The 27,827-nt window shown below is 37.9% G+C and overlaps 1 protein-coding gene across 1 annotated transcript in view; it reads left to right on the top strand.

The window, feature by feature from the left end:
- slc22a15.2.S (solute carrier family 22, member 15, gene 2 S homeolog) overlaps positions 1–27,827 on the top strand; it is a gene marked incomplete at its 5' end in the record, with an annotated part of 153,576 nt that overhangs the window by 24,803 nt on the left and 100,946 nt on the right. The window contains 3 exon segments of the mRNA NM_001086152.1: positions 1,526–1,658; positions 15,440–15,604; positions 16,816–16,945. Of these exon segments, the coding sequence (NP_001079621.1) occupies positions 1,526–1,658; positions 15,440–15,604; positions 16,816–16,945 (428 nt within the window).

Here is a 27,827-nt window from a genome sequence, read left to right as displayed (position 1 = left end):
GTGGCATTGTCCCTGGCTCTGGTTCTCTAGCTCTGGTGTCCTGACAGCTCTGGTGTCCTGACCTTGCCTTTCCCTGAGCTGTGGCCTAACCTGAGCACTGTTGCCTTGTCCCTGGCTCTAGTTCTATATCACTCTTGTCCTGACCTTGCCTAGCCTTGTCCTGACCTTGCCTAGCCTTGTCCTGACCTTGCCTAGCCTTGTCCTGACCTTGCCTTGCCTTGTCCTTGCCTAAACTTGCTCCTGCACCAGTCCTGATTCTGTTCCGGCTCCAACTTTGCTGCTGTCTCTTCGCCTGCTCTGTCCTGTTCTGGTCTTGTTCCTGTCTGGCTCTTCACCTGCACTGTCCTGTTCCAGTCCTACGTGCATCCAGCTCTGCTTTCTCCTTTCACACCGTCCCACTCCTGTGCCTGTCCTGTTCCTGTCAATGCCGACTCTTCACCCTGTTCCAGTCCTTATCTCTCTCTGTATCCCGTGTGCACATACAGCGCTTGCCTGAAAGACTCAACCTTCTCACCTCTGCCTCCACAGCGCCCCCTACCTATCCCAGACATTTTATATCTGAACATCCACTAATGTCCACTAGGTCTACAAGGATGACATTTCCTCTGTCCAGTTTACTGGTCTCCATAAGGTTTACACAAACCCATCATTCTCCAGGTACTTAACTTGTAGTTATGAAAACAAGAGTCCAGCCTTTGCTTATGAAGTTACTTATCACTGTCAGCCTTGCTTCTAATATTAGAGGACTTATAAAGCCAAAAACACAGTGTGAAATGTGGAGAATAAAAGCCTGGCTGTTGTCATTGTGTGCGTTCTTTCCAAGCCATTTGGTTTGCAGACTACCATAAATATTCTGTACAAATTGGGGTGTATATATTAACATTGGAGACAAACATCAATGGTGGTTTCCCATAACAATCAATCAGCAATTAGATTTGAACAGTGACCTACAAGGTACAAAATCAAAGCCAAGATCTAGTTGGTTACTGTGGGCATCATTGGTGCCAATCACAGTTACCAGTAACTGCATCTGCCTTGAAAGATCAGTGGAATTTTGGATCAACTCACAGTTTGATCTGCTATCATTGGTTGTTCTCATATGGGGCCAGATTGCATTTCAATCAACTGTTAGGTTAGCACACACATGGATTGCAGTAGATATGGTAGTAATAAATATTTTGTCTAACAGTATTACGTAGAGTATTTACAATATTACCAACAACACAAGCGAGCAATAATTTCCTGTTTATTTCCAATTTGTTAAGTCTCTTAAAATAAATGGAAAATAAATTGTACTTTATAAACAGCATCAAGTTTCTCTTATTAAAAGAAAATCATGCAATCGAAGTAATTGTAGCAGCATTACATGAGATAATTGTGCATTTTATTGCTAGTAATGGTAACAATATATAATAGAATTCTTTATTTTTTTGTAAGCTTTTTAATGTCATTAATATATATTTTTTTATAGCAGGATCATAGCCTTTACAAATCCATCATTAATTATCTGTATTATTTTTAACAGTGGCACTTAATCAAGCATGAAGCATACAAAGTTAACTTGGCATCCTCATTGTTTTTCGCTGGTCTTCTTATTGGAAATGTGTTTTTTGGACCCTTGTCTGACAAGCTAGGAAGAAGGCCAGTATATTTATCAGGTATGTGTAAAATTTGCCATATGATTCTCTTTTTAATTGTCAAATTGTCATTCAAGACTGCTGCCATGTACTCTGGGGAAAATATGGTTGTAAGCAGAAAAATCTAGCATATTTATTTCCTCCAAATTCAAATACTCAACTAGTTTTATTTTAACCTGATGATTTAAAATGTGCCGTATTTTTTTTTATTAATATACATTTGTATTTTATTATATAAGTTTTAATATTATATTACTTTAGTCATATATAAAGTACTGTAAATATAAGAAATAAAGTAATATAAAAAAGGGGTTGTTCAACTTCCAAATGTTTTTTTTTGAAAGCTTTCCATCTTATATTTATTTACAGTTTTTCCAAAATGTAAGTTTAATGTTCCTGTCTCTGGTGTTTCAGTCTGGCAGCTCAGTAATCTAAGTGCACATTCTGAACTGTTAACAATTTGCTCCATTTTGGTGATACATTTCTGTGGAATATTAGCAACTGTTGTATCAATTTTAACAGCTGCATTTAATGGAACTTCTTTGTAGGGACAAAGATAAGAAATGTATCAATTAAAGTGTCAATTTTGAAGTAAGTCTGTGACCCCCCCACTTCCACCACAAGTTGCTTTAAAAAAGACCTAAGGAGGTGAAAACTGACACTTTATAATTAATATTGGACAAACGGTTACAAATAGAAAGTGATTGAAAAAAGTCTTTATTTCTGGAACTGAACTGAAGACAACCCCTTCAAAGTAAATTCATCTTCAAACGACCTGTCAAGGTATACAACTGATTCACATACAATTGTTTCCAACATTTGGGTCTACATCTATACACACACACTCATACACTCATACTCATGTATTTATAAAGCCCCAGCATATATATTCATATGTGTGTTCATTGAACATACAGATTTACATAGAGTGCACAACAATCAATAACTGATACAAGAGGTAAAATATAACTGTGAACGAAACATTTAGATCACATTGTATGGACATTTCTCGGGGCCAAAATATGGTGAAGGCCACACAATTTGCCTAAACATTGGGTTTTTTTATAATATGTTTTCTTTGTACAGAAGTCTTGTTGAATACAGTTTTATTTACATTTTTCTTGTGCCCAGGAAATGCACATTAGTTAGAATTGTAATCCTGTATGCTTTATAGATAGATTTATATCTGTGAGATGAGTCTTCACATTTTTTATGAAGGATAGACACTGTTCAGAGCACTTAGCACACACCAACATATTGATGTATTGGATGAGAAGGATTCAAGGCAGTGATTCCCAAATTCTAGGGCTCGCTTCACTTGGTAGGCCCAGAGAAGTGTTTGTTCTCTATATATTACTTGATATATATTTATTTTCAGTTCTGAATATCCAAAACCCCAATGTGTTCATATTTTTATAACCTTATTCATGGGTTCAGGGGACCCTTACAAAATGTTAAACTTCAAGTGGATACTGGGACTTAAACTGCCTCTCTTCTTTCCATACTGTGTGGTGCACAGACAATGCGGAAAGCAGATGGACAAGGTAAGGAATGTGTTGAATGACAGAGTGAGCCTAAGGAACGTTGGGAAATGGTTTGTTTGTGTTAGGGACAAACTCACCTTTTCTTTTCAATTTGTGGGATCGGGTGTGTCTGTTTAAGAATAGAGACAAAATTTGAATTTATTTTTGGAGGTTCATACTACGGATACATTGAATCCACTTTTGCTATTTTGGGCACAGAAGGGTTAAAAAGAAAATAAATCTCCTTGTTATGTGATGAATAGTCACATGATTTAAGGGGTTGGATTCAGTTCATCCAGGTACATGGATTTGGATGAATATAAATCCTGCTGAAAAAGGCCAAATCTTGGATCCGGTGCATGCCTAGACCAGACAGTGTTTATGTTCCATTTCCCAGAAGTCCAACTGAATGAGCTCATGTAAGAAAAAGGGTATATTTTCCCTTTAAGAAAAATTGCTACAATATTAGGAGTGGCAAAATCTACAGTTTGGTTCATCTGGAGAAAGAAAACACTGGTGAACTCAGCAACGCAAAAAGACCTGGACGTCCACGGAAGACAACAGTGGTGGATGATCTCAGAATCATTTCCATAGTGAAGAGAAACCCCTTCACAACAGCCAAACAATTGAACAACACTCTCCAGGAGGTAGGCGTGTAGATATCCAAGTCTACCATCTAGAGAAGACTGCATTAAAGTAAATACAGAGGGTGCACTGCAAGGTGCAAGCCACTCATAAGCATCAAGAATAGAAAGGCTAGATTGGACTTGGCTAAAAAAAAAAAAAAAAAACATCTAAAAAAGCCAGCACAGTTCTGGAAAAACATTCTTTGGACTGATGAAACCAAGATCAATCTCTACCAGAATGATGGCAAGAAAAAAGTATGGAGAAGGCGTGGAACAGCTCATGATCCAAAGCATACCACATCATCTATAAAACATTTGGGAGGCAGTGTGATGGCTTGGGCGTGCATGGCTGCCAGTGGCACTGGGACACTAGTGTTTATCCATCATGTGACACAGGACAGAAGCAGTCGAATGAATTCTGAGCTGTTCAGAGACATACTGTCTGCCCAAATCAAGCTAAACGTAGTCAAATTGATTGGAAGTCGTTTCATAATACTGATGGACAATGACCCAAAAAATACAGCCAAAACAACCCAGGAGTTTATTAAAGCAAAGAAGTGGAATATTCTTGAATGGCCAAGTCAGTCACATGATCTGAACCCAATTGAGCTCCATTTCACTTGTTGAAGACTAAACTTCGGAAGGAAAGGCCCACCTACAAACAGCAACTGAAAGCCGCTGCAGTAAAGGCCTAGCAGAGCATTAAAAAGGCGGAAACCCAGAATCTGGTGATGTCCATGAGTTCAAGACTTCAGGCTGTCATTGCCAGCAAAGGGTTTTCAACCAGGTATTAGAAATGAACATTTCTTTTCAGTTTTTTAATTTGTCCAATTACTTTTGAGCCCCTGAAATGAAGTGATTGTGTTAAAAAAAGGCTTTAGTTCCCCAAATTTTTATGCCATCTTTTTGTTCAACCCACTGGATTAAAGCTGAAAGTCTGCAGTTCAACTGCATCTGAGTACTTTCATTTAAAATCCATTGTAATTTACAGAACCAAAGTTAGAAAAAAGTGGTCTCTGTCCAAATGTTTATGGACCTAACTGTATATAGCCTAATGGGATGGCTTCGTTATTTTTAAATTGTCTTCCTTTTATGCCTGATTCCATCTTTCATATGAGGGGTCACTGACCCCAGTAGGCTAAAAACTGTTGCTCTCTACAATGTTATTGTTATGTTATGTTTTACTATTTATCTTTATATTCAGTTTTTTGCCTTTTGAGGGCTATTTGCCTTTTAAAGATCAAGTGCATATTGTTTCAGCATATCAGTGTCCACATTAAACTAAAAGTTAATTTATAGGTGAACGGCCGTTTAAATTGCACATTATTGAAAAGTTACACCTAAGGCTGATTTAGCATATACAGGAATATAGTATATAGGATATAACATATACAGCAACAGGCCCATGTGCCCTTTTAAGAGATATACAGACATAACCCACTTGGAGCTTTGGACATTTTTATCCATTCTGTAGGTAACAGTAGTTGGGTTTAATACGTGTTATATATCTTTATAGCAAGCAAGCACACATTAAGACATAACTATATATAACTATAAAATTAAAGTCCAGGAAATAAACCGAGTGGCTTACTTTTCAGCAAGACTGGTAGCCCCTGCTAATTTGAAAAGTGTTTTTTAAATTTGAACTTGACTGACTTTTTTGTCTCTTTTTTCAACTTACCTGCCAAGTGACTTTTCTCTTGTGTAAAACGCGGCAGGAAGGAAAAAATAACCGATAATTGAATCTGCCAGCTAGCTGAAAAAAAAAAATGTATGCTCTGCTGCATTCTCTCTATTTCTGAAGTCAGATATAAACCTTTGCATGTATATCTGAGAATATTGCAAAGTATCATTTTCTTTTATAGCAGGAAGATACTTTAGAAATACAGAAATGTACAATGTAACGGGAAGAAAGATTTAAACAATACATTTTGTTAGCTAATTCTAGTATTAATGTGATAATACAACTTGCTCGTGTATGAGCACATAAAACATTCCCAAATAACCAAATAATTGCTTTCCATACTTGGACTGACTGCTAGTATAGTTTTTTATAATTGCTCAGCCTCCTGAAACTAAAATAGCCTTTTCATCCTTAGATAAAATTTCCTTATGTCACAATAGGGAAAAAAAACCTTGCATTTAATCTTTAGCAAGCATTTACTTTGTGAAGGCAAAGCTATTTATTGGCTATTCATATTCTACTGTGCCTCTGACAGTTAAAGGGGGGGGTTCGCCTTTAAGGTAACTTCTATTATGTTATAGAAAGATCAATTCTAAGCAACTTTTCAATTGGTTTTCATCAGTGTCGGACTGGGACACCAGGGGCCCACCCAAAAATCTTAATCCAGGGGCCCACCCAAAAATCTTAATCCAGGGGCCCACCAAAGAACCATAGACCAGGGGCTCAATCTCAGTACTATTATAATTATTCTCCTCACTCAACCTCTATTCTCCTAGTCTCTATTCTTTACATACAATACATACAATCTATTATTCCATCTATTTAGCATCTTTATTCTCAAAGAAATAGGAAATGGCAATGTAATAGACCAAATCTTTAGCAGCAAAAGGCCTCCCTGACACCTGGCCCACCGGGAGTTTTCCTGGTAGGCCGGTGGGCCAGTCCGAAACTGGTTTTCATTATATATTTTTTATAGTTTTATAGTTATTTGAATTTTTCTTCTGACTCTTTGCAGCTTTCAAATGGGCGTCACTGAACCCTTCTAAAAAAACAAATGCTTTGTAAGGCTACAAATGTATTGTTATTGTTACTTTTTATTACTGACCCTTCAGACTCTCTCCTATTCATATTCCAGTCTCTTATTCAAATCAGTGCATGGTTGCTAGGGTAATTTGGGCCCTAGTTACCAGATTGCTTCAATTACAAATGGAAGAGCTGCTGAATAAAAAAAAACTAAATAACTCAAAAACCTTAAATAATAAAAAATGAAAACAACTTGCAAATGATCTCAGAATATCACTCTCTACATCCTACTAAAATGTATTCCAAAGGTGAACAAGCCCTTTAAGAAACAACCACCCCAAATTTAGCCTAAATGTCCTGTTTTAATAATCTTTCTATTCAGGTCCTTTCGTATTAATACTTTATTACGACGTTGAAATGAATACATTTCTTCTAGGGCGACTGAATGTAGCAACCCGATAGAAGTCTAAATTCTAGACTGCAAAGCTACCAAGGGAAACAATAGCAAAAACAAAAAAAGACAAATTGCATGCTGTGAATACTGTGAATTTTCAGTGAAACAGAAAACTGTCGTTTAAGCCTGGCTACTTGTAACTCAGGACCTTGTGGAGCCCACTATTTTTTTCAAATATTTAATCTTATGCATATTTAATCTTATGTTTTCCTGACTCACCGCTGTTGCTTCCACTCTCACATGCACACGTTGATTGAATGTGAGGGAAGATGGCTCGATGTTCTGCGATTCCTAGAAACTGATTTATTGGCCAATTATTTCTGGCTTGAGAAGGTGCATTTGTTTACGCGATATGCTCTATTCTTTAGATGGGTCAGTGACACCATTTGAAAGCTGGAGAGAGTGAAAAGAAAAGGCAAATCATTCTAAAACTATATAAAAAAAATTAATGAAGACCAATTGAAAAGTTGGTTAGACTTGGCCAATACAACATACTAAAAGTCAACTTAAAGGTGAAACACCTCTTTAATTTATAGTAGGGAAGAAACCAGTCTGAGTCAAATCAATAAAATTCACTTGTGAACAAAACATTGTTGCGTTTTAGTTGTCGAAGCTGTAAAATTAAAGCATGGGACCCGTTATCCAGAATGGCCGGAACCTGGGGGTTTCCCGATTTGGATCTTCATACCTTAAGTCTACTAATAAATCATATTAACATTAAAAAAAAACAATAGGCTGGTTTTGCTTCCAATAAGGATTAATTTTATATTAGTTTGGATCAAGTTCAAGGTACTGTTTTATCATAGATAAAAGGGAAATAGTTTTTTAAAGATTTAGATTATTTGGATATAATGGAGTCTATGGGAGATGGCCTTCCTGTAATTCTGAGCTTTCTGGATAACGGATCCCATGCCTATTTGTATGTTTGAATTCAGTTTAGCTGAACACTTAAGGACTGATTTATCAATATTTGAATTTGGATTTTTTTACCATTATTCAAGTTTTTTGGATCTAAAACTCACAAACTTGATTTATAACTTCAAATCAAATATTTATTAAGCTAAAAAAAACGTTGTATGTAAAACTTTGGCATCTAAAAACTAGATATGTTATGTTAAAATCAATGGGAATTGTCCTAGACAGACTATTTATTCAATTTTAGTTTGTTTGTTTTTTGAGCTTGTATACTTTATTTCGCTGTATATTTTTCAACGATTTTATTCATCTGAGTTTTTAATATTTAACATTTTTAATAAATAAGGTAATGTTCAAGTTTTTTTTTTTAAATTGTGTGTTTATTTGAAGTAGAAAACTACAAATTTCACAAACCTGAATTTTGATAAATAAGACCCTACAGGGCATATTTATTAAACCAAATTTTAAAAACACACGTAAGTGAATTGTGTCTTCTAGCATGCCCCCCAGTTAAGTGTTTTCCTGACTTTCATATTTATGAATACTATTGAATTGCAAAATAATGAGCTTGTGGAAGAAATACGAATAAAAACAAATAATTAAATAAAGAGCTACTTGATAGACAACTTATTTGAATGTTAAAAACACAAAGGGGCAAATACACTAACCTCCTGAAATTCGCCAGCGACGGCTTCGCTCACATCGCCACACCTCCTGAAATTCGCCAGGACAACCGTAATTCACTAAAATGCGAAGTTGCGTCCAGGGCGCTGAACGGTGGCGAAGTCTAGCACAAGAGGTAACATTCAGTGAAAACCGCATCTTAGTGAATCTGCGTAGTTACGTCCATTCGCCAGAGCGAAAATGTGCCTGCCGTTAGACTGTAGCGCTACCACACACTCTTATGTCCTTCACTAGTGAATTTATGCATGTGCCCGTTAGTAAATCGGTGAAGTGCCGAAATGACGTTATGCTGGCGAGTTTTCATTAACGTTAGTCACTTCGCCCTTTAGTGAATTTCCCCCATACTTCCTAACGACTACTAGACATTATCCATAACCACCATAAACCTTACACCCAGCTACTCCCACTCACATTTCAGCTTTTTTGAGACTATTATATTAACTAAGGACAAATCACACATCCCTGTGCCACAAACAATCAACTGCCCCGAGATAGAGCAGCTTCTTCCTCGAGCTAAATGTAAAATCCACAAGCTGCATCCAATGTACAACAACATCTGTTCAAACAACGAATGCAAAAACAAACAAGCACATTCCCTAAAGAGCACCTTTCTGAATCAACAGAGTTCTACTATAAATCAAAGTCACTGAGCTGTACACGTACCCAGATACCAACTCTAAGAATGCACACTGACTACTGAAGACCAGTTTTATTTATAATATATTTATTTACAACCCTCATGTAGAAGTTCTAAGGAAGGTAGACAGAGCCTTTCACCCCACACTGTATTGTTTTGTGTATTTTTTACATCTTGATTTTAATATGTAAGTTACTGTATAATGGATGTGGCTAGACAGGGAGCTATCCGTGAATTTAGGAATTTAAACACCCAAGGGGCAGCCAGGGGTGACCTAAACAGAGTTTTGATGAAGGCCCAGAGAGAGAGAGAACCGTGTACAGGTATGGGACCTGTTAACCAGAATGCTCGGGTCCTGGGGTTTTCTGGAGAACGGATCTTTCTGTAATTTGGATTTACATACCTTAAGTCTACTATAAAATCAGGTAAACATTAAATAAACCCAATAGGCTGATTTTGCTTCCAATAAGGATTAATCATATCTCTTTTTGGATTAAGTACAAGCTACTGATCCAAAACTGAAGTCATTTCTAAAAATTGGATTAACCAATGACCAATGGATTATTTGGTTAAAATGGAGTCTATGGGGCAAATTCCCTAACTGGCGAAAATTTGCCAGCGACAGCTTCGCAGCTATCGCAACACTTCTATTTGTGCTACTATTGTAGGCTTTTACCAGGTTAAGGGTTAGATATGCAGAAGGGAGGACCGACTGGTTTATCTACAGGTCGGTGGATTCAAATGAACTGATTGCCCCCTGTAACCAGTCATATGACAGGCCATATTTGCCAGCCCCTCCCTGATCTCCCCATCCTTTTCCAGCCCACCATCTGACAGCAAATGTGTCTTGCTTCTGTCCTTTATATACTTGCACCTGCTCTGCTTTGCCTCTCCGTTGACATTAAAGGATTGGTTCACCTTTAAGTTAAGTTTTACTATATTATAGTAGGACTAATTCAAAGCAACTTTTCAATTGGCCTTCATTTTTTCATTTTTGTCTTTTTTGAATATTTGCCTTCTTCTGTTGCCTCTTTCCAGTTTTCCAATGGGGGTCACTGACCCCATCTAAAAAAGAAATTCTCTGTAAGGCTACGCATTTATTGTTATTGCTACTTGTTTTTGCTCAACTTCCTATTTAGGCCCTCTCTTATTCATATTTCAGTCTCTTATTCAAATCAGTGCAGGGTAGCTAAGGTAATTTGGACCCTAGCAACCAGGCTGCTGAAATAGCAAACTGGAGAGCGGCTGAATAAAAAGCTAAATAACTCAAAACTCACAAATAATAAAAAATGACAACCGATTGCAAATTGTCTTAGAATATCCCTCTCTACATCATACTAAAAGTTAACTGAAAGGTGAACAACCCCTTTAAATATGGGTGGGGTTGTTGTGGCTGTATAAATAAGCACAGTGGGTCGGACAAGGTTTGTGTTGAGTTACACTGTAAATGTGTAATGGTCTTATTAATGCCCTGATGATTAACCCTTTAAGTGCCAGCAGAATTTCACATTTTGGTTACGCGAAATGCCAGCCGTTTTTGAAACATTTTGTGCTCTCTCACTTTAGGGGCATTTTCTGAGGGGAAACCTATAGTTTACCTAGGAAAACTATACATTGTTTTTTTCGGTAGAAACTGAGCTTTCTAAATCTGCCTGAGTTTTCATGTATTTCCACCTGTGCAAAAAAATTTATAGTGCTAAATACCAAAAAAAAATGAAAAATTACCATTTTTCATCGTATATCAATTTATACCAGAAAAATATTTCATTTTAGGGATGAAAATCCAACTGATTTGGAAAGCCTTATGTCTCTCGAACGTGCCAATACCAGATATGTATAGTTTTAGGGAGATTTAGGATTTCTGTACAGCAAAAACTCCCGGCAGTATATTACCGAATTTTGAAAGCACTAAGGCAGAAAACAGCATGCTTTAGATTCCAAGGCAAAAAATCCTGAAACCGTAGGTTTACCCCAGAAAACCATACATTTTTGAAAAGTACACATTCTGCCGATTACAAAATGGGTAACTGTCTCTCTACTCCCAACTACCAAACATAAAAGCTTGTCTGAAAATAGCGGTTTTTCAAAAAAAAATTCAAAATTCTGAAAAATCATTTCAAAGGTTTTATTTTGCTGCTCCGCATATCCCAAACTATATTAGGTACCAAGAAAAAGCACCTGAAATATGATTGCCAGGGGTCCACTGAACAGTTTGATACCCATTATGCATAGGTTTACCAAAGTATCTGGCATTTAGAGACACCAATATGAAGTTAGCACATCCAAATTGATCAGGACTTTACTTCAGCTACTGAGAAATCAACAGATTGACTGCATTTTTTGTGGGGTAAAAACACAGAAATATATGTTTACCCCCCAAACCCATATATTTTTGGAAAGTACACATTCTACTGAATCTAAAATGGGTACCCATGCCTTTCTGCTCCAAACTACTGAGTCGCAAGGCTTTCCCAAAATTGTCGGTTTTGGTGAAATATCTGAAAATTGCCTCAAACCTTCAACTTCCCAGCACCATATCGCCCATGTATCATTACGTACTAAGAAAAAGCACCCTAAATATGATTGCCAGGGTTCCTCTGAACATTTTGGTGGTCATTGTTCATAAGTTTACCAAAGTATCTGGCATTTAGAGGCCCCAAAATGAAGTTAGCGCATACAAACAGTCCCGTGGGTAACTTCAGCTAATGAAAGCTCAACACATTGACTGCATTTTTGTGGGGTAAAAACACAGAAATATATGTTTACCCCCCAAAACCCATATATTTTTGGAAAGTACACATTCTACCGAATCTAAAATGGGTACCCATGCCTTTCTGCTCCAAACTACTGAGTCGCAAGGCTTTCCCAAAATTGTCGGTTTTGGTGAAATATCTGAAAATTGCCTCAAAGCTTCAACTTCCCAGCACCATATCACCCATGTATCGTTACGCACCAAAAAAAAGCACCCTAAATATGATTGCCAGGGTTCCTCCAAACAATTTGGTGGCCATTGTTCATAGGTTTACCAAAGTATCTGGCATTTAGAGGCCTCAAAATGAAGTTAGCGCATACAAATAGTCCTGTGGGTAACTTCATCTAATGAAAAATCAACACATTGACTGCATTTTTGTGGGGTAAAAACACAGAAATATATGTTTACCCCCCAAACCCATACATTTTTGGAAAGTACACATTCTACAGAATCTAAAATGGGTACCCATGCCTTATTGCTCCAAACTACCGAGTCGCAAGGCTTTCCCAAAGTTGCCGGTTTTGGTGAAATATCTGAAAATTGCCTCAAAGCTTCAACTTCCCAGCACCATATCACCCATGTGTCATTACGTACTAAGAAAAAGCACCCTAAATATGATTGCCAGGGTTCCTCTGAACATTTTGGTGGCCATTGTTCATAAGTTTACCAAAGTATCTGGCATTTAGAGGCCCCAAAATGAAGTTAGCGCATACAAACAGTCCCGTGGGTAACTTCAGCTAATGAAAAATCAACACATTGACTGCATTTTTGCGGGGTAAAAACACAGAAATATATGTTTACCCCCCAAACCCATATATTTTTGGAAAGTACACATTCTACGGAATCTAAAATGGGTACCCATGCCTTTCTGCTCCAAACTACTGAGTCGCAAGGCTTTGCCAAATTTGGCGGTTTTGGTGAAATATCTGGAAATTGCCTCAAAGCTTCAACTTTCCAGCATCGTATTGTCCATGTATCATTACCAGCATAAAGCATCCTAAATATAAACATAGGGGTCTACTAAACAGTTTGATGCCCAATATGCATAGATATACCAAACTATGTGGCGCACAGAGACCCCCAAATGACAATATGTATAGACATTTTCACGGCTGACGCGCTGGCTGCTGCAATATAACCACTCGGTGTGTGTATTATGCGACATTAGACCACCTAACAGTACAGAGACCCCAGAAAACCATATATTTTCAGAAAGTACACATTCTGACGAATCCAATATGGGTAAATAAGTGTTTCTACTGCAAACTGCCAAACTGCAAAGCAATGCTGAACATAACGGTTTTTATCAAATTTCTGAAAATTGTCACAAAGCTTGAATTTTACCCCATTATATGCCCCACATTTCGTAACTTATCAGCATAAAACATCCTAAATATGAACGCCAGGGGTCTACTGAACACTTTGATGCCCAATATGCATAGATATACCAAACTATGCGGCGCACAGAGACCACCAAATGACAATAGTGTATATACATTTTCACGGCTGACGCGCTGGCTGCTGCAATATAAGCACCTGGTGTGTGTAATATGCGACATTAGACCACCTAACAGTACAGAGACCCCAGAAAGCCATATATTTTCAGAAAGTACACATTCTGACGAATCCAATATGGGTAAATAAGTGTTTCTACTGCAAACTGCCAAACTGCAAAGCAATGCTGAACATAACGGTTTTTATCAAATTTCTGAAAATTGTCAGAAAGCTTGAATTTTACCCCATTATATGCCCCACATTTCGTAACGTATCAGCATAAAACATCCTAAATATGAACGCCAGAGGTCTACTGAACACTTTGATGCCCAATATGCATAGATATACCAAACTATGTGGCGCACAGAGACCCCCAAATGGATATATAGTAGATAAAATTTACAAGGCAAAACAAAATAAGGCAGTAAAGGGTGAAATGCAAAAAAATCCAATAAAACCACAAAAATCAATGTTTTTTTTCCAGACTAGTGTTATCGGCTGTCAGAATCACAGTTTGAATATTTTAGATGGGCCAAACAGGTTCTACGGCTAGAAACAAGTGAACACAACATATGCAGAGCTGAAAATGCAATAAAATGGCTAAAAATTCAATAAAATGGCTAAAAATGCACCAAAATACCCAAAATTGCAATATAATCACCGAAATAACATACAAAAGGTATTGCACAGTACGGTTAGCGAATACGCTATGCGTAATGGCAATAAAACATTTTTTTCAGCCAAAAAAAGAAACGATGCGATAAGAAAAAAAAAAAAAAAGCCACAATGCCATGTATGTGCGTGTGCGTGTGTACAAATGGTAAATTACATGTTATGTGCGCGTGTGTGCGTGTGCACATGTGTGTAAGTGACCCCCCCAATCCCCAAAAATGTATGTGTAAGTGTGAATCTAAGTGTGTATTACTGTAATAAGTGTGTGTTGGTGTGTTTGTGTGTGTAATTGTTGCACTAACCTGAAAAAGTCGCTGGAGACTGTTGCAGGCGATCAGGAAGAGCCTCTGGAAGACATCTGCCTCGTGGTTCCTGTCTGTGTGCTGTGGGGGCGGAGATCGTCGATCCGGTGCAGGCTGCAGCAGCAGGACACGTATGTAACACGTGCCTGCTGCTGTTTTTGGGCCCCTGGGCGATCGCGCCCCAGGGGCCACTCGATCCCCTGCTCTGCTCGTTGCCTAGGGGCAGGGGATCGAGCAGGAACGGAGCGAACGGCTCTATCAGCCGCTCCTCCGCTCCTGAACCAGGAAATGCTGCAGAACGTAGAATCTACGTTCTGTGGCATTTCAAGTACCTTTGCCACAGAATGTAGATTCTACGATCTGTGGCATTTAAAAGGTTAAACCACATTCTCATAAGTATGATGAATACCTTTTAAAGCCATAAAAATCAGATTGAATCTCATTGCACATTTGAGATAATCCATTCCTTCAGTAATTATAAAATGTAATTATAAAATGAACATGGCGCTAAATGGCAAAAGTGTAGTTGCCAGTACAGGTATGGGATCCATTACCTGAAAACCAGTTATCCAGAAAGCTCAGAATTATGGAAAGATCGTCTCCCATAGACTCCATTTTATCCAAATATTTAAAAATGATTTCCCTTTTCTCTGTAATAATAAAACAGTTGCTTGTACTTGATCCCAACTAAGATGTAATTAATCCTTATTGGAAGCAAAACCAGCCTATTGGGTTTATTTAATGTTTACATGATTTTCTAGTAGACTTAAGGTATGAAGATCCAAATTACTTAATATCTGTTATCCATAAAACTACAGGTCCTGAGCATTCTGGATAACAGGTCCCATACCTATATTACTATAAGTTAGTAAATATAAATTCTTCTGTGTGTCCAATTAGTCATCCCCTATAAAGTGATATGTACTAATCTTTAAATATAAAAATATTTTTCTAGATGCGATTTAATGATTTTTTGCACCCCCTGTTTCTATTTTGGTATTTCTCCATAATGTGTTAATGTGTTTACTACCTGCAGGCCTGTTTTTTGACATCATATTTGGCTACTTTACTGCTCTGGCACCCAGCTATGAGGTGTTTGCTGTTTCACGTTTTTTTGTGGGCGTCATGAATGGTGGCATGGCTTTGGTGTCGTTTGTATTAACACAAGAATACGTTGGAAAATCGTACTGGGCACTGACTGGTAAGTCCATTTACAGTATATGTAGTTCCCTAATTTCAGGAAGTTTAGGATGCTTCAGGTCTGCGGTTGTGTTCTACTCCATACAGGTGTGTTTGTTTAGTTCATTACTAACACTTTTTTTTGTTAAAATCAACACTTATAGATAGCAACCACTGTTCTCAGAAGGAACAAGCTTTTAGCAAGCCTAGAAAAATAACTCCTCTAGCTGAAAATATATGTCAAGACTTTTTTCCCTATGAAGTAGGTTCTAAAAGAACCTCCTAATTAAACCTAAATTAAAAGGTCTCTGCTCTTTTTGTCACAGGTCAACATCTTTAATAAAAAGAAACTAAGCAACATTGTTGTTGTGTGACCTTTATTAAAAAGTCAATGTTTACCACTTGGGGTGCCAAATGTTAGGCACCCCCAAGTGAATGTATTTACTTACCTGAAACCAGGAAGGTCTATATAAATACACCAGTTAACCCTCAAAGTAATGCTGCTCTGAGTCCTCTGTCAAGAGAAACACCAAATTTCTTTCCTTCTATTGTGTACACATGGGCTTGTGTATCGGAATTCCTGTTTTCATCTTAAACCTACAGGGCTAGGGCTTGAGCATGCTCAGTTTGCTCCTCCCTCCTCCCCTCCCTGCTGTAATCTGAGCTCCGAGCTATGAGTGAGCAGGGAGAGACTCAGGCAGGAAGTGATGTCACTAAGCTAATACGGCAGATGCAATCTTAAACAAAACAGAGAGTTTCTAAAGCTGGTCAGATATGGTAAAGCATTCCACAGAATAAATATAGTATTCTAGCTTGCACTATTGCGGCTAATCTATTGGTAATAGAATGCTTTGGTAGCTTTCCTTCTCCTTTAAGATTAGGGCTCTGTTTAGTGAAATCAGGTCCTTTCTCTCCCAAATCAGCAGACAATATATTACATTTACTTTGTGAGCAGGGCTATTATCCAGCTGGAACAAGATGACCTTCTCCAAACTGGGGCCACAATGTAGAAAACACAGAATTGTTATTAATGCCACTGTATCATTGTAACTGCTGTAGATCTGTAACATTTTTCAACTGGTTGCATTGAGTTATTAGGCTAGTTCGACCTTTACATTTTGAATAACTGTAGACTTGAATATGGAATACGCTGTATGACGTTTAGACAGTATATGATACCTGACCATTCATTTTGCCATTTGATTTGTTTGAATGTTTGTTTCTTCCTTTTAGGTTCTTTAACCAATCTCATATTTGCAGTTGGTATAGCATTTTATGCATTGCTGGGATTTTACATCAGAAATTGGCGGACACTGGCATTCGTGGCGAACTCTCCAGGAATCTTCTTTCTCCTCCTGTCTTTGTAAGTTTTATTGCGAGATGTGTGTTTTTGTCTTAATATATTCATATTTTCATTATATATCAGCAAAATATGGTTTAAAGAACCCCCCAAGGTAATCCAGGGACAGAGACATCTTGCTGCCTTGCTTTCACAGAGCTAGATCATAAGGACAGGAAGCGCAAAACAAGATTTCCCTGTCGGCAAGCAAATTATACATTTCTTTTTCTAAAGAATGGTTAACATTAAACATAATTTTATGTAATTGCTCATGATGTAAGTATCGGGTTTAAAGCAGGGCCCCCTTGTGAGTTAATGTTGGGACAATTATCTCTAAAAGGATACAAACTCTAATGAGATACAATTTAACCTTCCCCTAGGTGCAGTTGGCGTGTATGATTAAATAATTTCTTCTTTTATATTAAGGGAGTACAGGGATAGGATCTGTTATCCGGAAATCGGAAAGATTCTCTGGAACCACAAGGACCAGAGCATTCTGGATAACTGTTCCCTTAGCTGTATGCAGTAACAATCCGCCCTTTCCAAAAGCTCTGTTTGGCAGCATGGCAATGGTTTATCCTTTGAGGTAGAATAAATTGCATAACATAGCTGTCCTTTAAAGAGCGTTTAAATTCTGAATTGACAAGAAAGGAAATGTACTAGATATGTTAGACCCAAGTTTGGAAGTAGCCACTGTAGGAGCAAAAAGACAGTGAAAAGCTAGTGGAACACTTGTAACCCAACTGACTACCCAGTAATGATGTGCGGGCCGACCTCTTTATGGGTGGCGGACGGGTGCAGGTTTAGCTCTTCTCCTGCTCTCCCCGCCTGCCACCGTCGAATGCTGGCTTCTGACTTCCGGGTTTGTCTTTTATAGACAATGTGCGTGCTCGCCCGCCCCTTTTGTGATGTCATCACCGGGGTGGCGCCAAGGGAGGGGTCTATAAAAGCAACCTGGGTGAGGACGGGTTAGCGCTTCACTGCTACCCAGCTCTCCGTTTAGAGAATTTACTCAGAAGTAGCAGAGTCCACATTGTGACAAATGTTGCATTTGATGAATACAATGCATCATCGTTGGATTTTTGCTTGTGAAAAAAATATACTTAATTTTTCAACAGATTAATATAAATTACACTGGTTTCTTTCCTATTGGAAAAAAAGTGGCAACATAATCTTCAATCAGTAAAGTGCAAACCTTTTTCGATAAAATTGTCAGTGTTGGGGAAAAAATGCAAAAAATATGGGCAAATTTTATTTCATAAAAAAAGATTTTTTTTCATCTTTTTGTGCTATTCTTGTTTTATAAAAACAAAAAATGAGCAGCTGTTTGTATAGCATTGATACTAGGGATGCACCGAATACACTATCTTGGATTCTGCCGAACCCCTGAATCCTTCGCGAAAGATTTGGCCGAATACCGAACCGAATCCGACTCCTAATTTGAATATGAAAATTAGGGGTGGGAAGGGGAGAAAATGTTTTTCCTTGTTTTGTGACAAAAAGTCACATGATTTCCCTCCCTGCCCCCAATTTGCAGGCCCGGATTTGCGGCAAGGCCGCATAGGCCCGGGCCTAGGGCGGCAAAAAATAGGGGCGGCATGCTGCCCAGCCGCATTATGGGGACGTTCGCGTCCCCATTCAACTACATCAGCTGCGCCGGCGATCTGGGAAGGTGGACGCTAGGACCGCGCGGCCTAGGGGTGGCCAGAGAGGAAATCCGGCGCTGCCAATTTGCATATGCAAATTAGGAATCAGGTTTGGCTGGGCAGAAGGATTCAGCCTAATCCGGATCCTGCTGAAAAGGCCGAATCCTGAACCGAATCCTGGATTCGGTGCATCCCTAATTGATACATGTTTAATTTAAATGTTACTGGTCTTTAAAAACACATGGAATTATGCACGTATTCCACTACTTGAGTCCGACGAGTCTGTAGCAATTTGTGCATTGCAAAACACTTGTTGCAGGTGGGCATGGTTTCATGTAAGTAAGGGTCATAGCTCAGCATATTTGGATGTATTGTTAAAATGTCACAATTTGTAAAAGGGGTAAAATTGTGTGTGGTCAGATTATATGGTATCAGTGGTAAAAAGGTAGCTGTGTAATATAAAGCATGTCTTCATTTTGTATACACTGCCCCGCAGGGCTAGTAATTTATCAGGGAACGGAATTAATAGAATTTGCATTAGGTTAGAAAACCTTACCTCAAAGCTGGTGATTTATATGAAAATTGCACATTGCAGTTTACAGTAAAACAGTCCCTCACAGTACTTATAAATAAAGAAATAAACACTTGCTGTGTACTACTGTGAATCACTTTCAGAAACTTGTTTTTAAACTTTTTAACCATTTGCCGGAAATAGATCGCTTGCTATTTTCTGTTAACAGCAATAAAAAAAAAATGTAGAAAACCTTTTTTGCCACATCATTAAAGGAACTATTTAGGAAATGATTTATGAAAGATCCATTTGGGAAGTAGATGCCATGTTTCATAATCTTGACTCCAACAGGTATCGATTTGTTCTTACCTACAATGCAGCAATTCCTACAGACAAAATAAAGGTGTAGTGTTATGTCATTTAGGGCTGATCTGCATAAGATTTTTTTCTTGAATACTCTCAGATCGACTAATCTAATTTTACAAGTCGGCTAAAGTTGCTCAGTTGTATAAAAATGAACTGATTTGGAAATCTGACCAATTCGCTACATGGAAGATTTGTAATCCAGCGTGACACAACAAGCTGGGAGCACACAACAAGCGAAGTACAGTAAACATTTGTTTCTTCAAATATAGTAAATGTCAGTGGTGAATGCATATTAACAAGATGGAATATTCTGTTTCATCAGATAATACATTACAGCTTGCAAGATCAGATTTTGCAGCATTCCATAATATCTGACATTGTAATGTGTAGTTGCATGATAGGATTTTGCTAGAGAGAGACAAATCTATTCAAGCAAGAGGTTTTTTTTGTACAGTTTTTCACAAAAAGAGTTTTTTATGGTTTTATAACTAATACACTATACAGGCCAACGGGGTTAACAACCAGCTAGTATACTAGAGCATGGTTTAAACTGGACTCTTAACACTTAAGGCAGGGCCTTCGCAAAGTGGAAGAAATGAAGGCGCAGTGTAGTGCAACTACAACTCCCACAGGGTACTGTGCTTTAACCAATAAAGAACTGGGCGCCAGGAGGTTCTTGCAGTCAAACAGAACAAACTTTTATTTGTCAGAGACAAATGATCCACAGGGTACTTACATCAGTTAAGCGACATTTGCAGAATATATAGGTACACCGCTCAGATAGTATATCGGATGTAGATGCAGGTGCATTCCCTGAGGCTGTAGTCAAGGCAGTACAGCACCTCCAGGTAGAACTACCTCACACGTGGTCTGTATCTCACCCAGTGGAGTGGTCAGGAAGGAGAACCTAAAGCCTGACACCCTATCCACTGTGTCGCTTCACTGTAGGCAAATCTTACAGCCTGGGAAGCTATTCCCTGCTACACTTCATTGATGGAGCACAAAGCTGATCTTGCCATCTTCCCTCACATTTATCAACACTGGGCAAATTTGCCCATGGGCTGTAACCCATGGCAACCAATCAGATTGCTGCATTCATTGTTCTACTTGCAGTTGGCTTTAGAAAGCTAATCACTGATTGGTTGCTATAGGTAACAGCCCATGGGCAAATTTGCCCAGTGTTGATAAATGAGCCTCAACTTGTCTCACTCTCCTAGAGAGTCTATAACAATTATATTCCTTCCACTCACTAGCCTCATTCACGGGGTCCCTGCTCCCTGACTTCCACACTAGAGGTTCAGGTCCTTCTAGAGCAAACTGACTTTACTGGGCTTTGGTGTACCCAGGCTCCCTGGAGACTTCCGGATGGGTCAGCAACCAGAAGCCAAGGAGGAAGATCCAGCCCTTCTTACTCACTATACCAAAGTATGACAGGATGCCTCCTGGACAATAACTGGGATATGTAAATTATAACTAGCTACATGGGCATCTGCCCAGCAACTAGGGAGATCAGGAGGTGTAGGGATTTAAAGGCATATGGGCACATTAACCCTTTGGGTCCCTACAGTTTTGTGGTTCAATGCAGCTAAACATACACTAGCACAGTAACACTTGCAAGCAAATATTATGCAGAAATATATGTATGAAGATGCCCAACCAAATATATTTAAAATACAGTTCATGTTTAAAAACAAACAAGATACATAATTTGGTCTTACTTGGCCTGCTTATTTTTTGTTTAACCCTGGGGGATAATCTTTAGACATACTGTACAGTAGGACCATTGTCTCTTTAAAGGAGAAGTAAAGTCAAAAATCAAATAAAGCTCTAACTGCTGACCATGAAATAAAAGTATCCTTGCCAGTAAGCATTCCCTCATTCATTTTTCTACTAAGGTTTGTGCTGTCATTGTTTTTGAAAAAAGCTCAAAGCTGTATATGGAAGCATTCCCTGGCTGCAGTCCAAAAACGAGTCCTATTAGGGCACACGCATGCGCAATCATTCACAGCAGTGCCCTGCACATGCGCATGAGTATATTGTGGCTTTCCTTTGAAGAGCTGCAGGCACATGATTTAGCCTTTCCTCATTCCTGACCTCTGCCCCCGCCTGCTTTCACTCAACCGCCAATCGCGATGCTTCTTCCCTGTTGAAGCTTACATGGTCCTGCACTTACTCCGGTTTTACTTTACAGCTAGGCAGTGAGCACAGGAGCTGAGCAAAGGAGGTCAGCTAAATATTCCCAGCGTTTTGGTCTGTCTGACAGAGGTCTGTCTAAATACATGTTTAATAAAAGGAAAACAGCGCAAATTAAAAAGCCTTTATTTTAACTTTGTTTTAATGCCTCCTTGTTTAGAGGCTGTCGGTCTGAAATGAGGCGCATGCGCAGTACAGTAGAGGCGGAAGTGAGGTACCGAATGGAAAATGGCGGCGCCAAAGTTTGAACTAACGAACAAGGGTACACAAAGCCACTACTAAATAGACACTTTTTAATATGGCGTTTCAGGAGGGGGGCTGCTGGTAAACAGAAAGAAATAGGTATCGTTTTTTAACTTTACTTCTCCTTTAAAATGACGGGCTAAACAACCTTTTTGTTTCAAAAGGAACACATGGTAATAGTATTTATGTAAAAAAAAACCATATTTTGCCTTTAGAGTGCGAAGGTAAAAAAATAATTCGCAAAAGTGTACATTCAGCCAAATAATGCTAAATGTTCATTGTGCTTCTGGTGGATTTTTTTTTATAGAGGTGAAAGATTTATTAAAATGTCACGAAATTTACCTTTCTTCTTAATTCAGAAAAAGGAATACCTGTGCAAAATAGATTAGTATTAAACTTGCTTTAGTTTATGATCAAGATTAAAAGGGAGGGTAGTTTAGCTTATTGCAGTTTGGAAATATAAATAGATATAGTCATTTAAATCATATTTGCAATTTGCTTTTATTAAAAATAAAAGGGTTGGTTTTAAAATCACTAGCAAAGGTAGTGGTACGCAAAGGGGTATATTTATCAAAGAGTGAAGTTAAAGATCGCCCCAGTCCTCGAGTGAAATTCCACCACTCTCCATTTCTATGGGATTTTGAAAGGCGTATTTATCAAAGGATGAACTTTTACTTTCACCCATTGATAAATACTTTTTCAAAAATCCCATAGAAATTAATGGAGAGTAGCGGAATTACACTCTAGACGACTGTGGCGATCTCTAACTTCACTTTTTGATAAATATACCCCTTTTCTTTCTGCCAGCCAGGGGACTCGCATTGGAGGGAGGTACAGGCAACGTTCACTAGTGCACACGCCCCATAATCAGATATGTAAATGAACGGAGCATGCACAGTAGCGATCTATGCCAGCACTTCCTCTGGTTCTTACTGCAATGTTTGTAACACCATTCTGACGTGGACAGGAACTTATACAGCCAGGGAGTCTGTGATCCTGCTGACTTGGGCAGAGAGGAGAGAACTAAGGGGCAAATTTACGAAAGGGAGAAGTGACTAACGCTGGCAAAAATTCGTCAGCGTGACATTTCGGGACTTTGCCGATTTACTAACGGGCGCAAGCATAAATTCGCCAGCGAAGGAGATAGACTGTAGTGCTACTTCGCACTCTATTGCCAGGCGAATTTGCACTCTGGCGAATGGACGTAACTACACAAATTCACTAAGATGCGGATTTTAATGAACGTTACCTCTTGCGCCAGACTTGCGTTCGCCACCTCAGACCAGGGGATTCGATTAGATAGGAGTTCCTCCAAAAAATTTTTTCCCAAGTCCCAAAAAACACTGGTGACTTTTCAGTTTTTCAGGGTGATAGGCTGCAAAAGATAGTAAATTTTTTTTTATGGTACCCGGCTTCCCCTCTACATTTCCTTACATATGGCACATAAACTATACACTGGGCACATGTGTAGGGCATTATAACAACTCTATTTTCTTTTATTAAGGTTACCTAGGCTTGTGTAGTGTAATGTATTTGCTGCAACATATACGTCCATTGAACTTTAACTTCCCTCTGTATGCGAATTAGCCAACACTAGCGCAACTTCGCTTTGCTTGCAGAATTAACACAGCAAAACTTTGCAAACGATCGGCGCCCTGGATGCAACTTCGCATTTTAGTGAATTAGCGTTGTCCTGACGAATTTTCGGCTGGCGGAGTGTGGCAATGTGAGCGAAGCCGTCGCTGGCGAGTAGGGATTTAAAGGCATATGGGCACATTAACCCTTTGGGTCCCTACAGTTTTGTGGTTCAATGCAGCTAAACATACACTAGCACAGTAACACTTGCAAGCAAATATTATGCAGAAATATATGTATGAAGATGCCCAACCGAATATATTTAAAATACAGTTCATGTTGAAAAACATACAAGATACATAATTTGATCTTATTTGGCCTGCTTATTTTTTTGTTTAACCCCGGGGTTGACAAGTTGAAAATATGATTTAAATATCTGTATGTTTATATTTTCAAACTGTAATAAAGGAGAACCGCCCCTTTAAAGTGGAATTTGCACTCCCTCAAATACAAACTAAATGCATTTATTAACCTTCACTCCTAACGCCTTTTCATTTTACAGTAATATTAAAGCCTGAATTCACATTACTGTTATGCAATTTGCTTTAATATTCCTTTTAGATAGAGGAATATAAATATTGTTTATAATATAAATGCACAATACAAGAGAACCCCTGGGGAATAGTACCGGTTATACAATTGTATTTTCTAAGTTATATCAAGAAAGTTCAATACCTTTCAACCAAGACATTATGAGAGCTAATTTTACCATTCTTATAACATCACTACAATAAAAATACTTATTATTGAGAGCAAATATTTAGAAAACAAATAACAAGTAAAAACTTTTATATTTTACCTTTAAGGTAAGAATAGAAAATTAAAGAAAGAAGAAGACATTAAAATTTTAAAATTCAAAGAGGAGAGAAATTCGATTTTTAAAAATCTGTATCAAATGTGAAATGGCAATCTTTATGTTAAGTAAAAGGGAAAAGGAAAAACCAATTGCAGAGCAAGGCAAATCAAGGTTCCAAAATGATTTAAGTATATCAGTTGTAAAACACTGGGGGCTGAGAGGGTGTGTTCACTTAGAGAACAAAAATTTGTAATTCCATAGAAATAGCCAACCAATTTCAAATCTTAATATATATTTTTAAATTAATACAATTAATGGCTCCAATTCAAGTCACTTCCATGTTTTGAACTTGCCACTTCTGAGGGACTCAAAAGGCTCAATCAAACTTTTCAACTTCTCTCTAAATATAGGTGCTTATAATTTTATCATGTTCAATAAAGCAAGCTTTTATGGGCTTATTTATCAAGAATTGAATTTGAATTTGTGAGGTTTTAAAGTTTATTTTCTACTTCGAATAACCAATTTGGGAAAACTAGAATTTTTGCTTATTTATTAAAAAAATCACAATATAAAAACTTCAACTGAATAAAATAGTGAAAAATCTCAATAACCTCAAAATTGTGAGTTATAAGTCCAAAAAACTCGAATTTGTCAGTTTATAAGCTGAAAAAATGAATTCAAAAATGGCTTGAATTTTGCCTAGGACAACTCCCATTGACTTTTGCATTAACTTGCAAGCTTTTAAATGCCAAAGTTCTACATTTACGTGATACTGACACTAAAAAAATTATTTTTTAAATATTACCGGTAATCGACATTAAAAGTTACCTATAGGTCGTGCTGATCACTTTTCACTGATCGTTCTGCTTTTGTAAGTAATTGTTACTTGAAGTTCCTAATGCTAATGGACTACTGCTACACAAATATGGCAGCCCCCTCATACAGGAACATGGGGGTAAGAAAGGTAATGTAAAAGCATCAGGCAAATCATTTTATGGCAAAATTATAAATAGCATTTAAAGGCAATGTTATTCTAGATAAAAAAAAAAGTTTATTTTCTGGTGTCAGTATCTCTTTAAGTAATACCAAATATTCGAGTTTTTGAAAATATAATTTCAATCTGTACAACCTGAATTGTGGCAAAAATTTTAATAAAACTATTAAAAAATCACTGCCTTAATCTTGCAAGCTGAGTGGTGAGGACTCTCACTGTATGATACAAAAACTGTACAAAAACATATGGGACATATCTGAAGACCCTGATGGAGTACTCCCATCAGTCCTTGGGGAGCTAAACCCTGTTTTCGCCAGGGCAAAACATTTTGTCTTGGAGTATATCTTGGAGCCACCAGAAATCACAAAACAGGGTCTGTAGTATCACCCCATATGTCAGATTCTCTCAGAATCATCTCCCATAGGTTGAAGCAGTCTTTTTTGTTGAGTAGCCGTTATGTTGAGTAGTCGGCTACTCAGAGCTATATTGGATTTACATTAAGCTGATGCCACACATGTCTAAAATTCAGCCAGCTGAAAACATGTGGGCTGAGAATTGGCCCCTAAGCTGCCATCAGACTTCTTCCTTGCCTGCACCCAGAAGTCCAAGAGATAGGCAAGCAAAACTTCTATCTAGAAGGGTCGTTAACATTAATAAGTGAAGACATTTTATTTACTTTTTAAAGTTTTCTATCTGTTCATCCAGCAGATATAGGTATGGAACCTGTTATCCAGAATGCTCGTGACCTGGGGTTTCCGGATAATAGATATTTACTTCATTCAGGTCTTCATACCTTGTCATTTAGAAATTTCTAGAAAATCATGTGAAAGTTAAATAACCCCAATAGGCTGGTTTTGCCTCCAATAAGGACTAATTATGCCTTGGTTTGGATCATGTACAAGGTACTGTTTTATTATTACTGAGAGAAATAATTTAAAAAAAGAATTGGATTATATGGATAAAATGGAGTCTAAAAGACACAAGCATTCCGTAATTTCTGGTTTCTGGAAATGGGTTTTCAGAATAACAAGAAATATCCTTTTTTTTTATGAATTGTTTTATGAATTTAAACAGGGTTCACATGAATTGTATGTGAACCCTGTTTAAACGATGAAGCCCTTTGTATTCTATATGATCTGCTATGTAAACATGAGCACTTGTTCCCATGGCTACACATCACCTTATTTATTTAAACTACAGTAGTGTTTCTGAACTTTTTTACCAATGCAGGGCAACAGTACATTATATATAAATGCATATTAAAACCCTTTAAAACCCTTTAAACCTATACATTTCTGATTCCCACTCCAGACTGGTAAAGGAAATGGATTACCTTACTGATAAGTAGGACACTAGGCTAAACTACATTGGAGATCGACAGAATACATCCTATAAGTCGGATGTACAATTTCAATTTTTTTATAGAGCCAGATGCAACTCAATAAGAAAAACTGTTTATCAGGTGAAAACCCTATTGAAGTCTGTGGGGGAAAACTGGTACTGAATTAGGAGAAACAGCCTTTTCTCCTCAAATTTAATCTCACTCATACATTTTCACATAATAAACAATAAAATAATTATTTTGAATCTGACCTTTTGTCTGATTTGACTTTGCATTACATCATGGGGGAATGAGATTTTGTAACACCCTACAAGATCTCCTGCTGTTGCAGGAAAAGATTTTGTGGGTCATATAAAGTCTCCCATGTAGTTTAGCCATGAGTGGATGGATCCCAAATAAAAGGATCCCTTGAGAGGAATTCCAGAATCAATGCATGTTGAGAATCTTATGGCATATATAAAAGTTGTGTTTAAGTCTGTACCTGTTGTACTAATTTACAGAGTCCCAAAACTCTGATTAACGCCTGTCTCTGTTTAAAGCGTTATCCATGGTAAATTCCAACTTTACCACACAACCCCCCCCCCCCAAGCGTATTGTTAAGGCAAGAATTACAGTTGATAAAGCTAAGCCACTCTAATCCTATAGTAAGCACTTCCCACACAGTTATCCTGCCTTCTGCTCCACAAAACACATAATATGACATGGTGTATTTGTGGTTCCTCACCCTAGTGGGAGATACTGTATCTAATGGGATTAGGTACACCGAAGAATAAATGTTGACACACTGATTAATCTATATTTCCAAAAACAAGGACCATTTATATCAGGGGTGTCCAACCTTTTGGCTTCCCTGGGCCACATTTGAAGAAGAAAAATTTTCTGGGGCCGCACATGAAATACACAACACTTTTGATTTATAAAAATAAAGGAAATACACAGAAATTAACTACAATACCAGCTAGATAACCATATTGAGCTATACACTGGAATATGGGACAAATATAGAGCAACCTTCTCTGCTATATGATTACTAATTGGGCAATAGGTAGTCCCCCTCCTCCCTAGGTCACCACATTGTTACAACCTGGCATAGTAAGCCTATTCCTAACAAGACAACAGACTGAGGTGGTAATGATAACCCGGTAATGATAATCATTACCACCTCAGTCTGTCATATTGT

Source organism: Xenopus laevis, chromosome 7S (genome assembly GCF_017654675.1).
Source record: "Xenopus laevis strain J_2021 chromosome 7S, Xenopus_laevis_v10.1, whole genome shotgun sequence".
NCBI lineage: Eukaryota > Metazoa > Chordata > Amphibia > Anura > Pipidae > Xenopus > Xenopus laevis.
The sequence above is the reverse complement of the archived record's forward strand: the minus strand, read 5'-3'. Positions and strand labels throughout refer to the sequence as shown.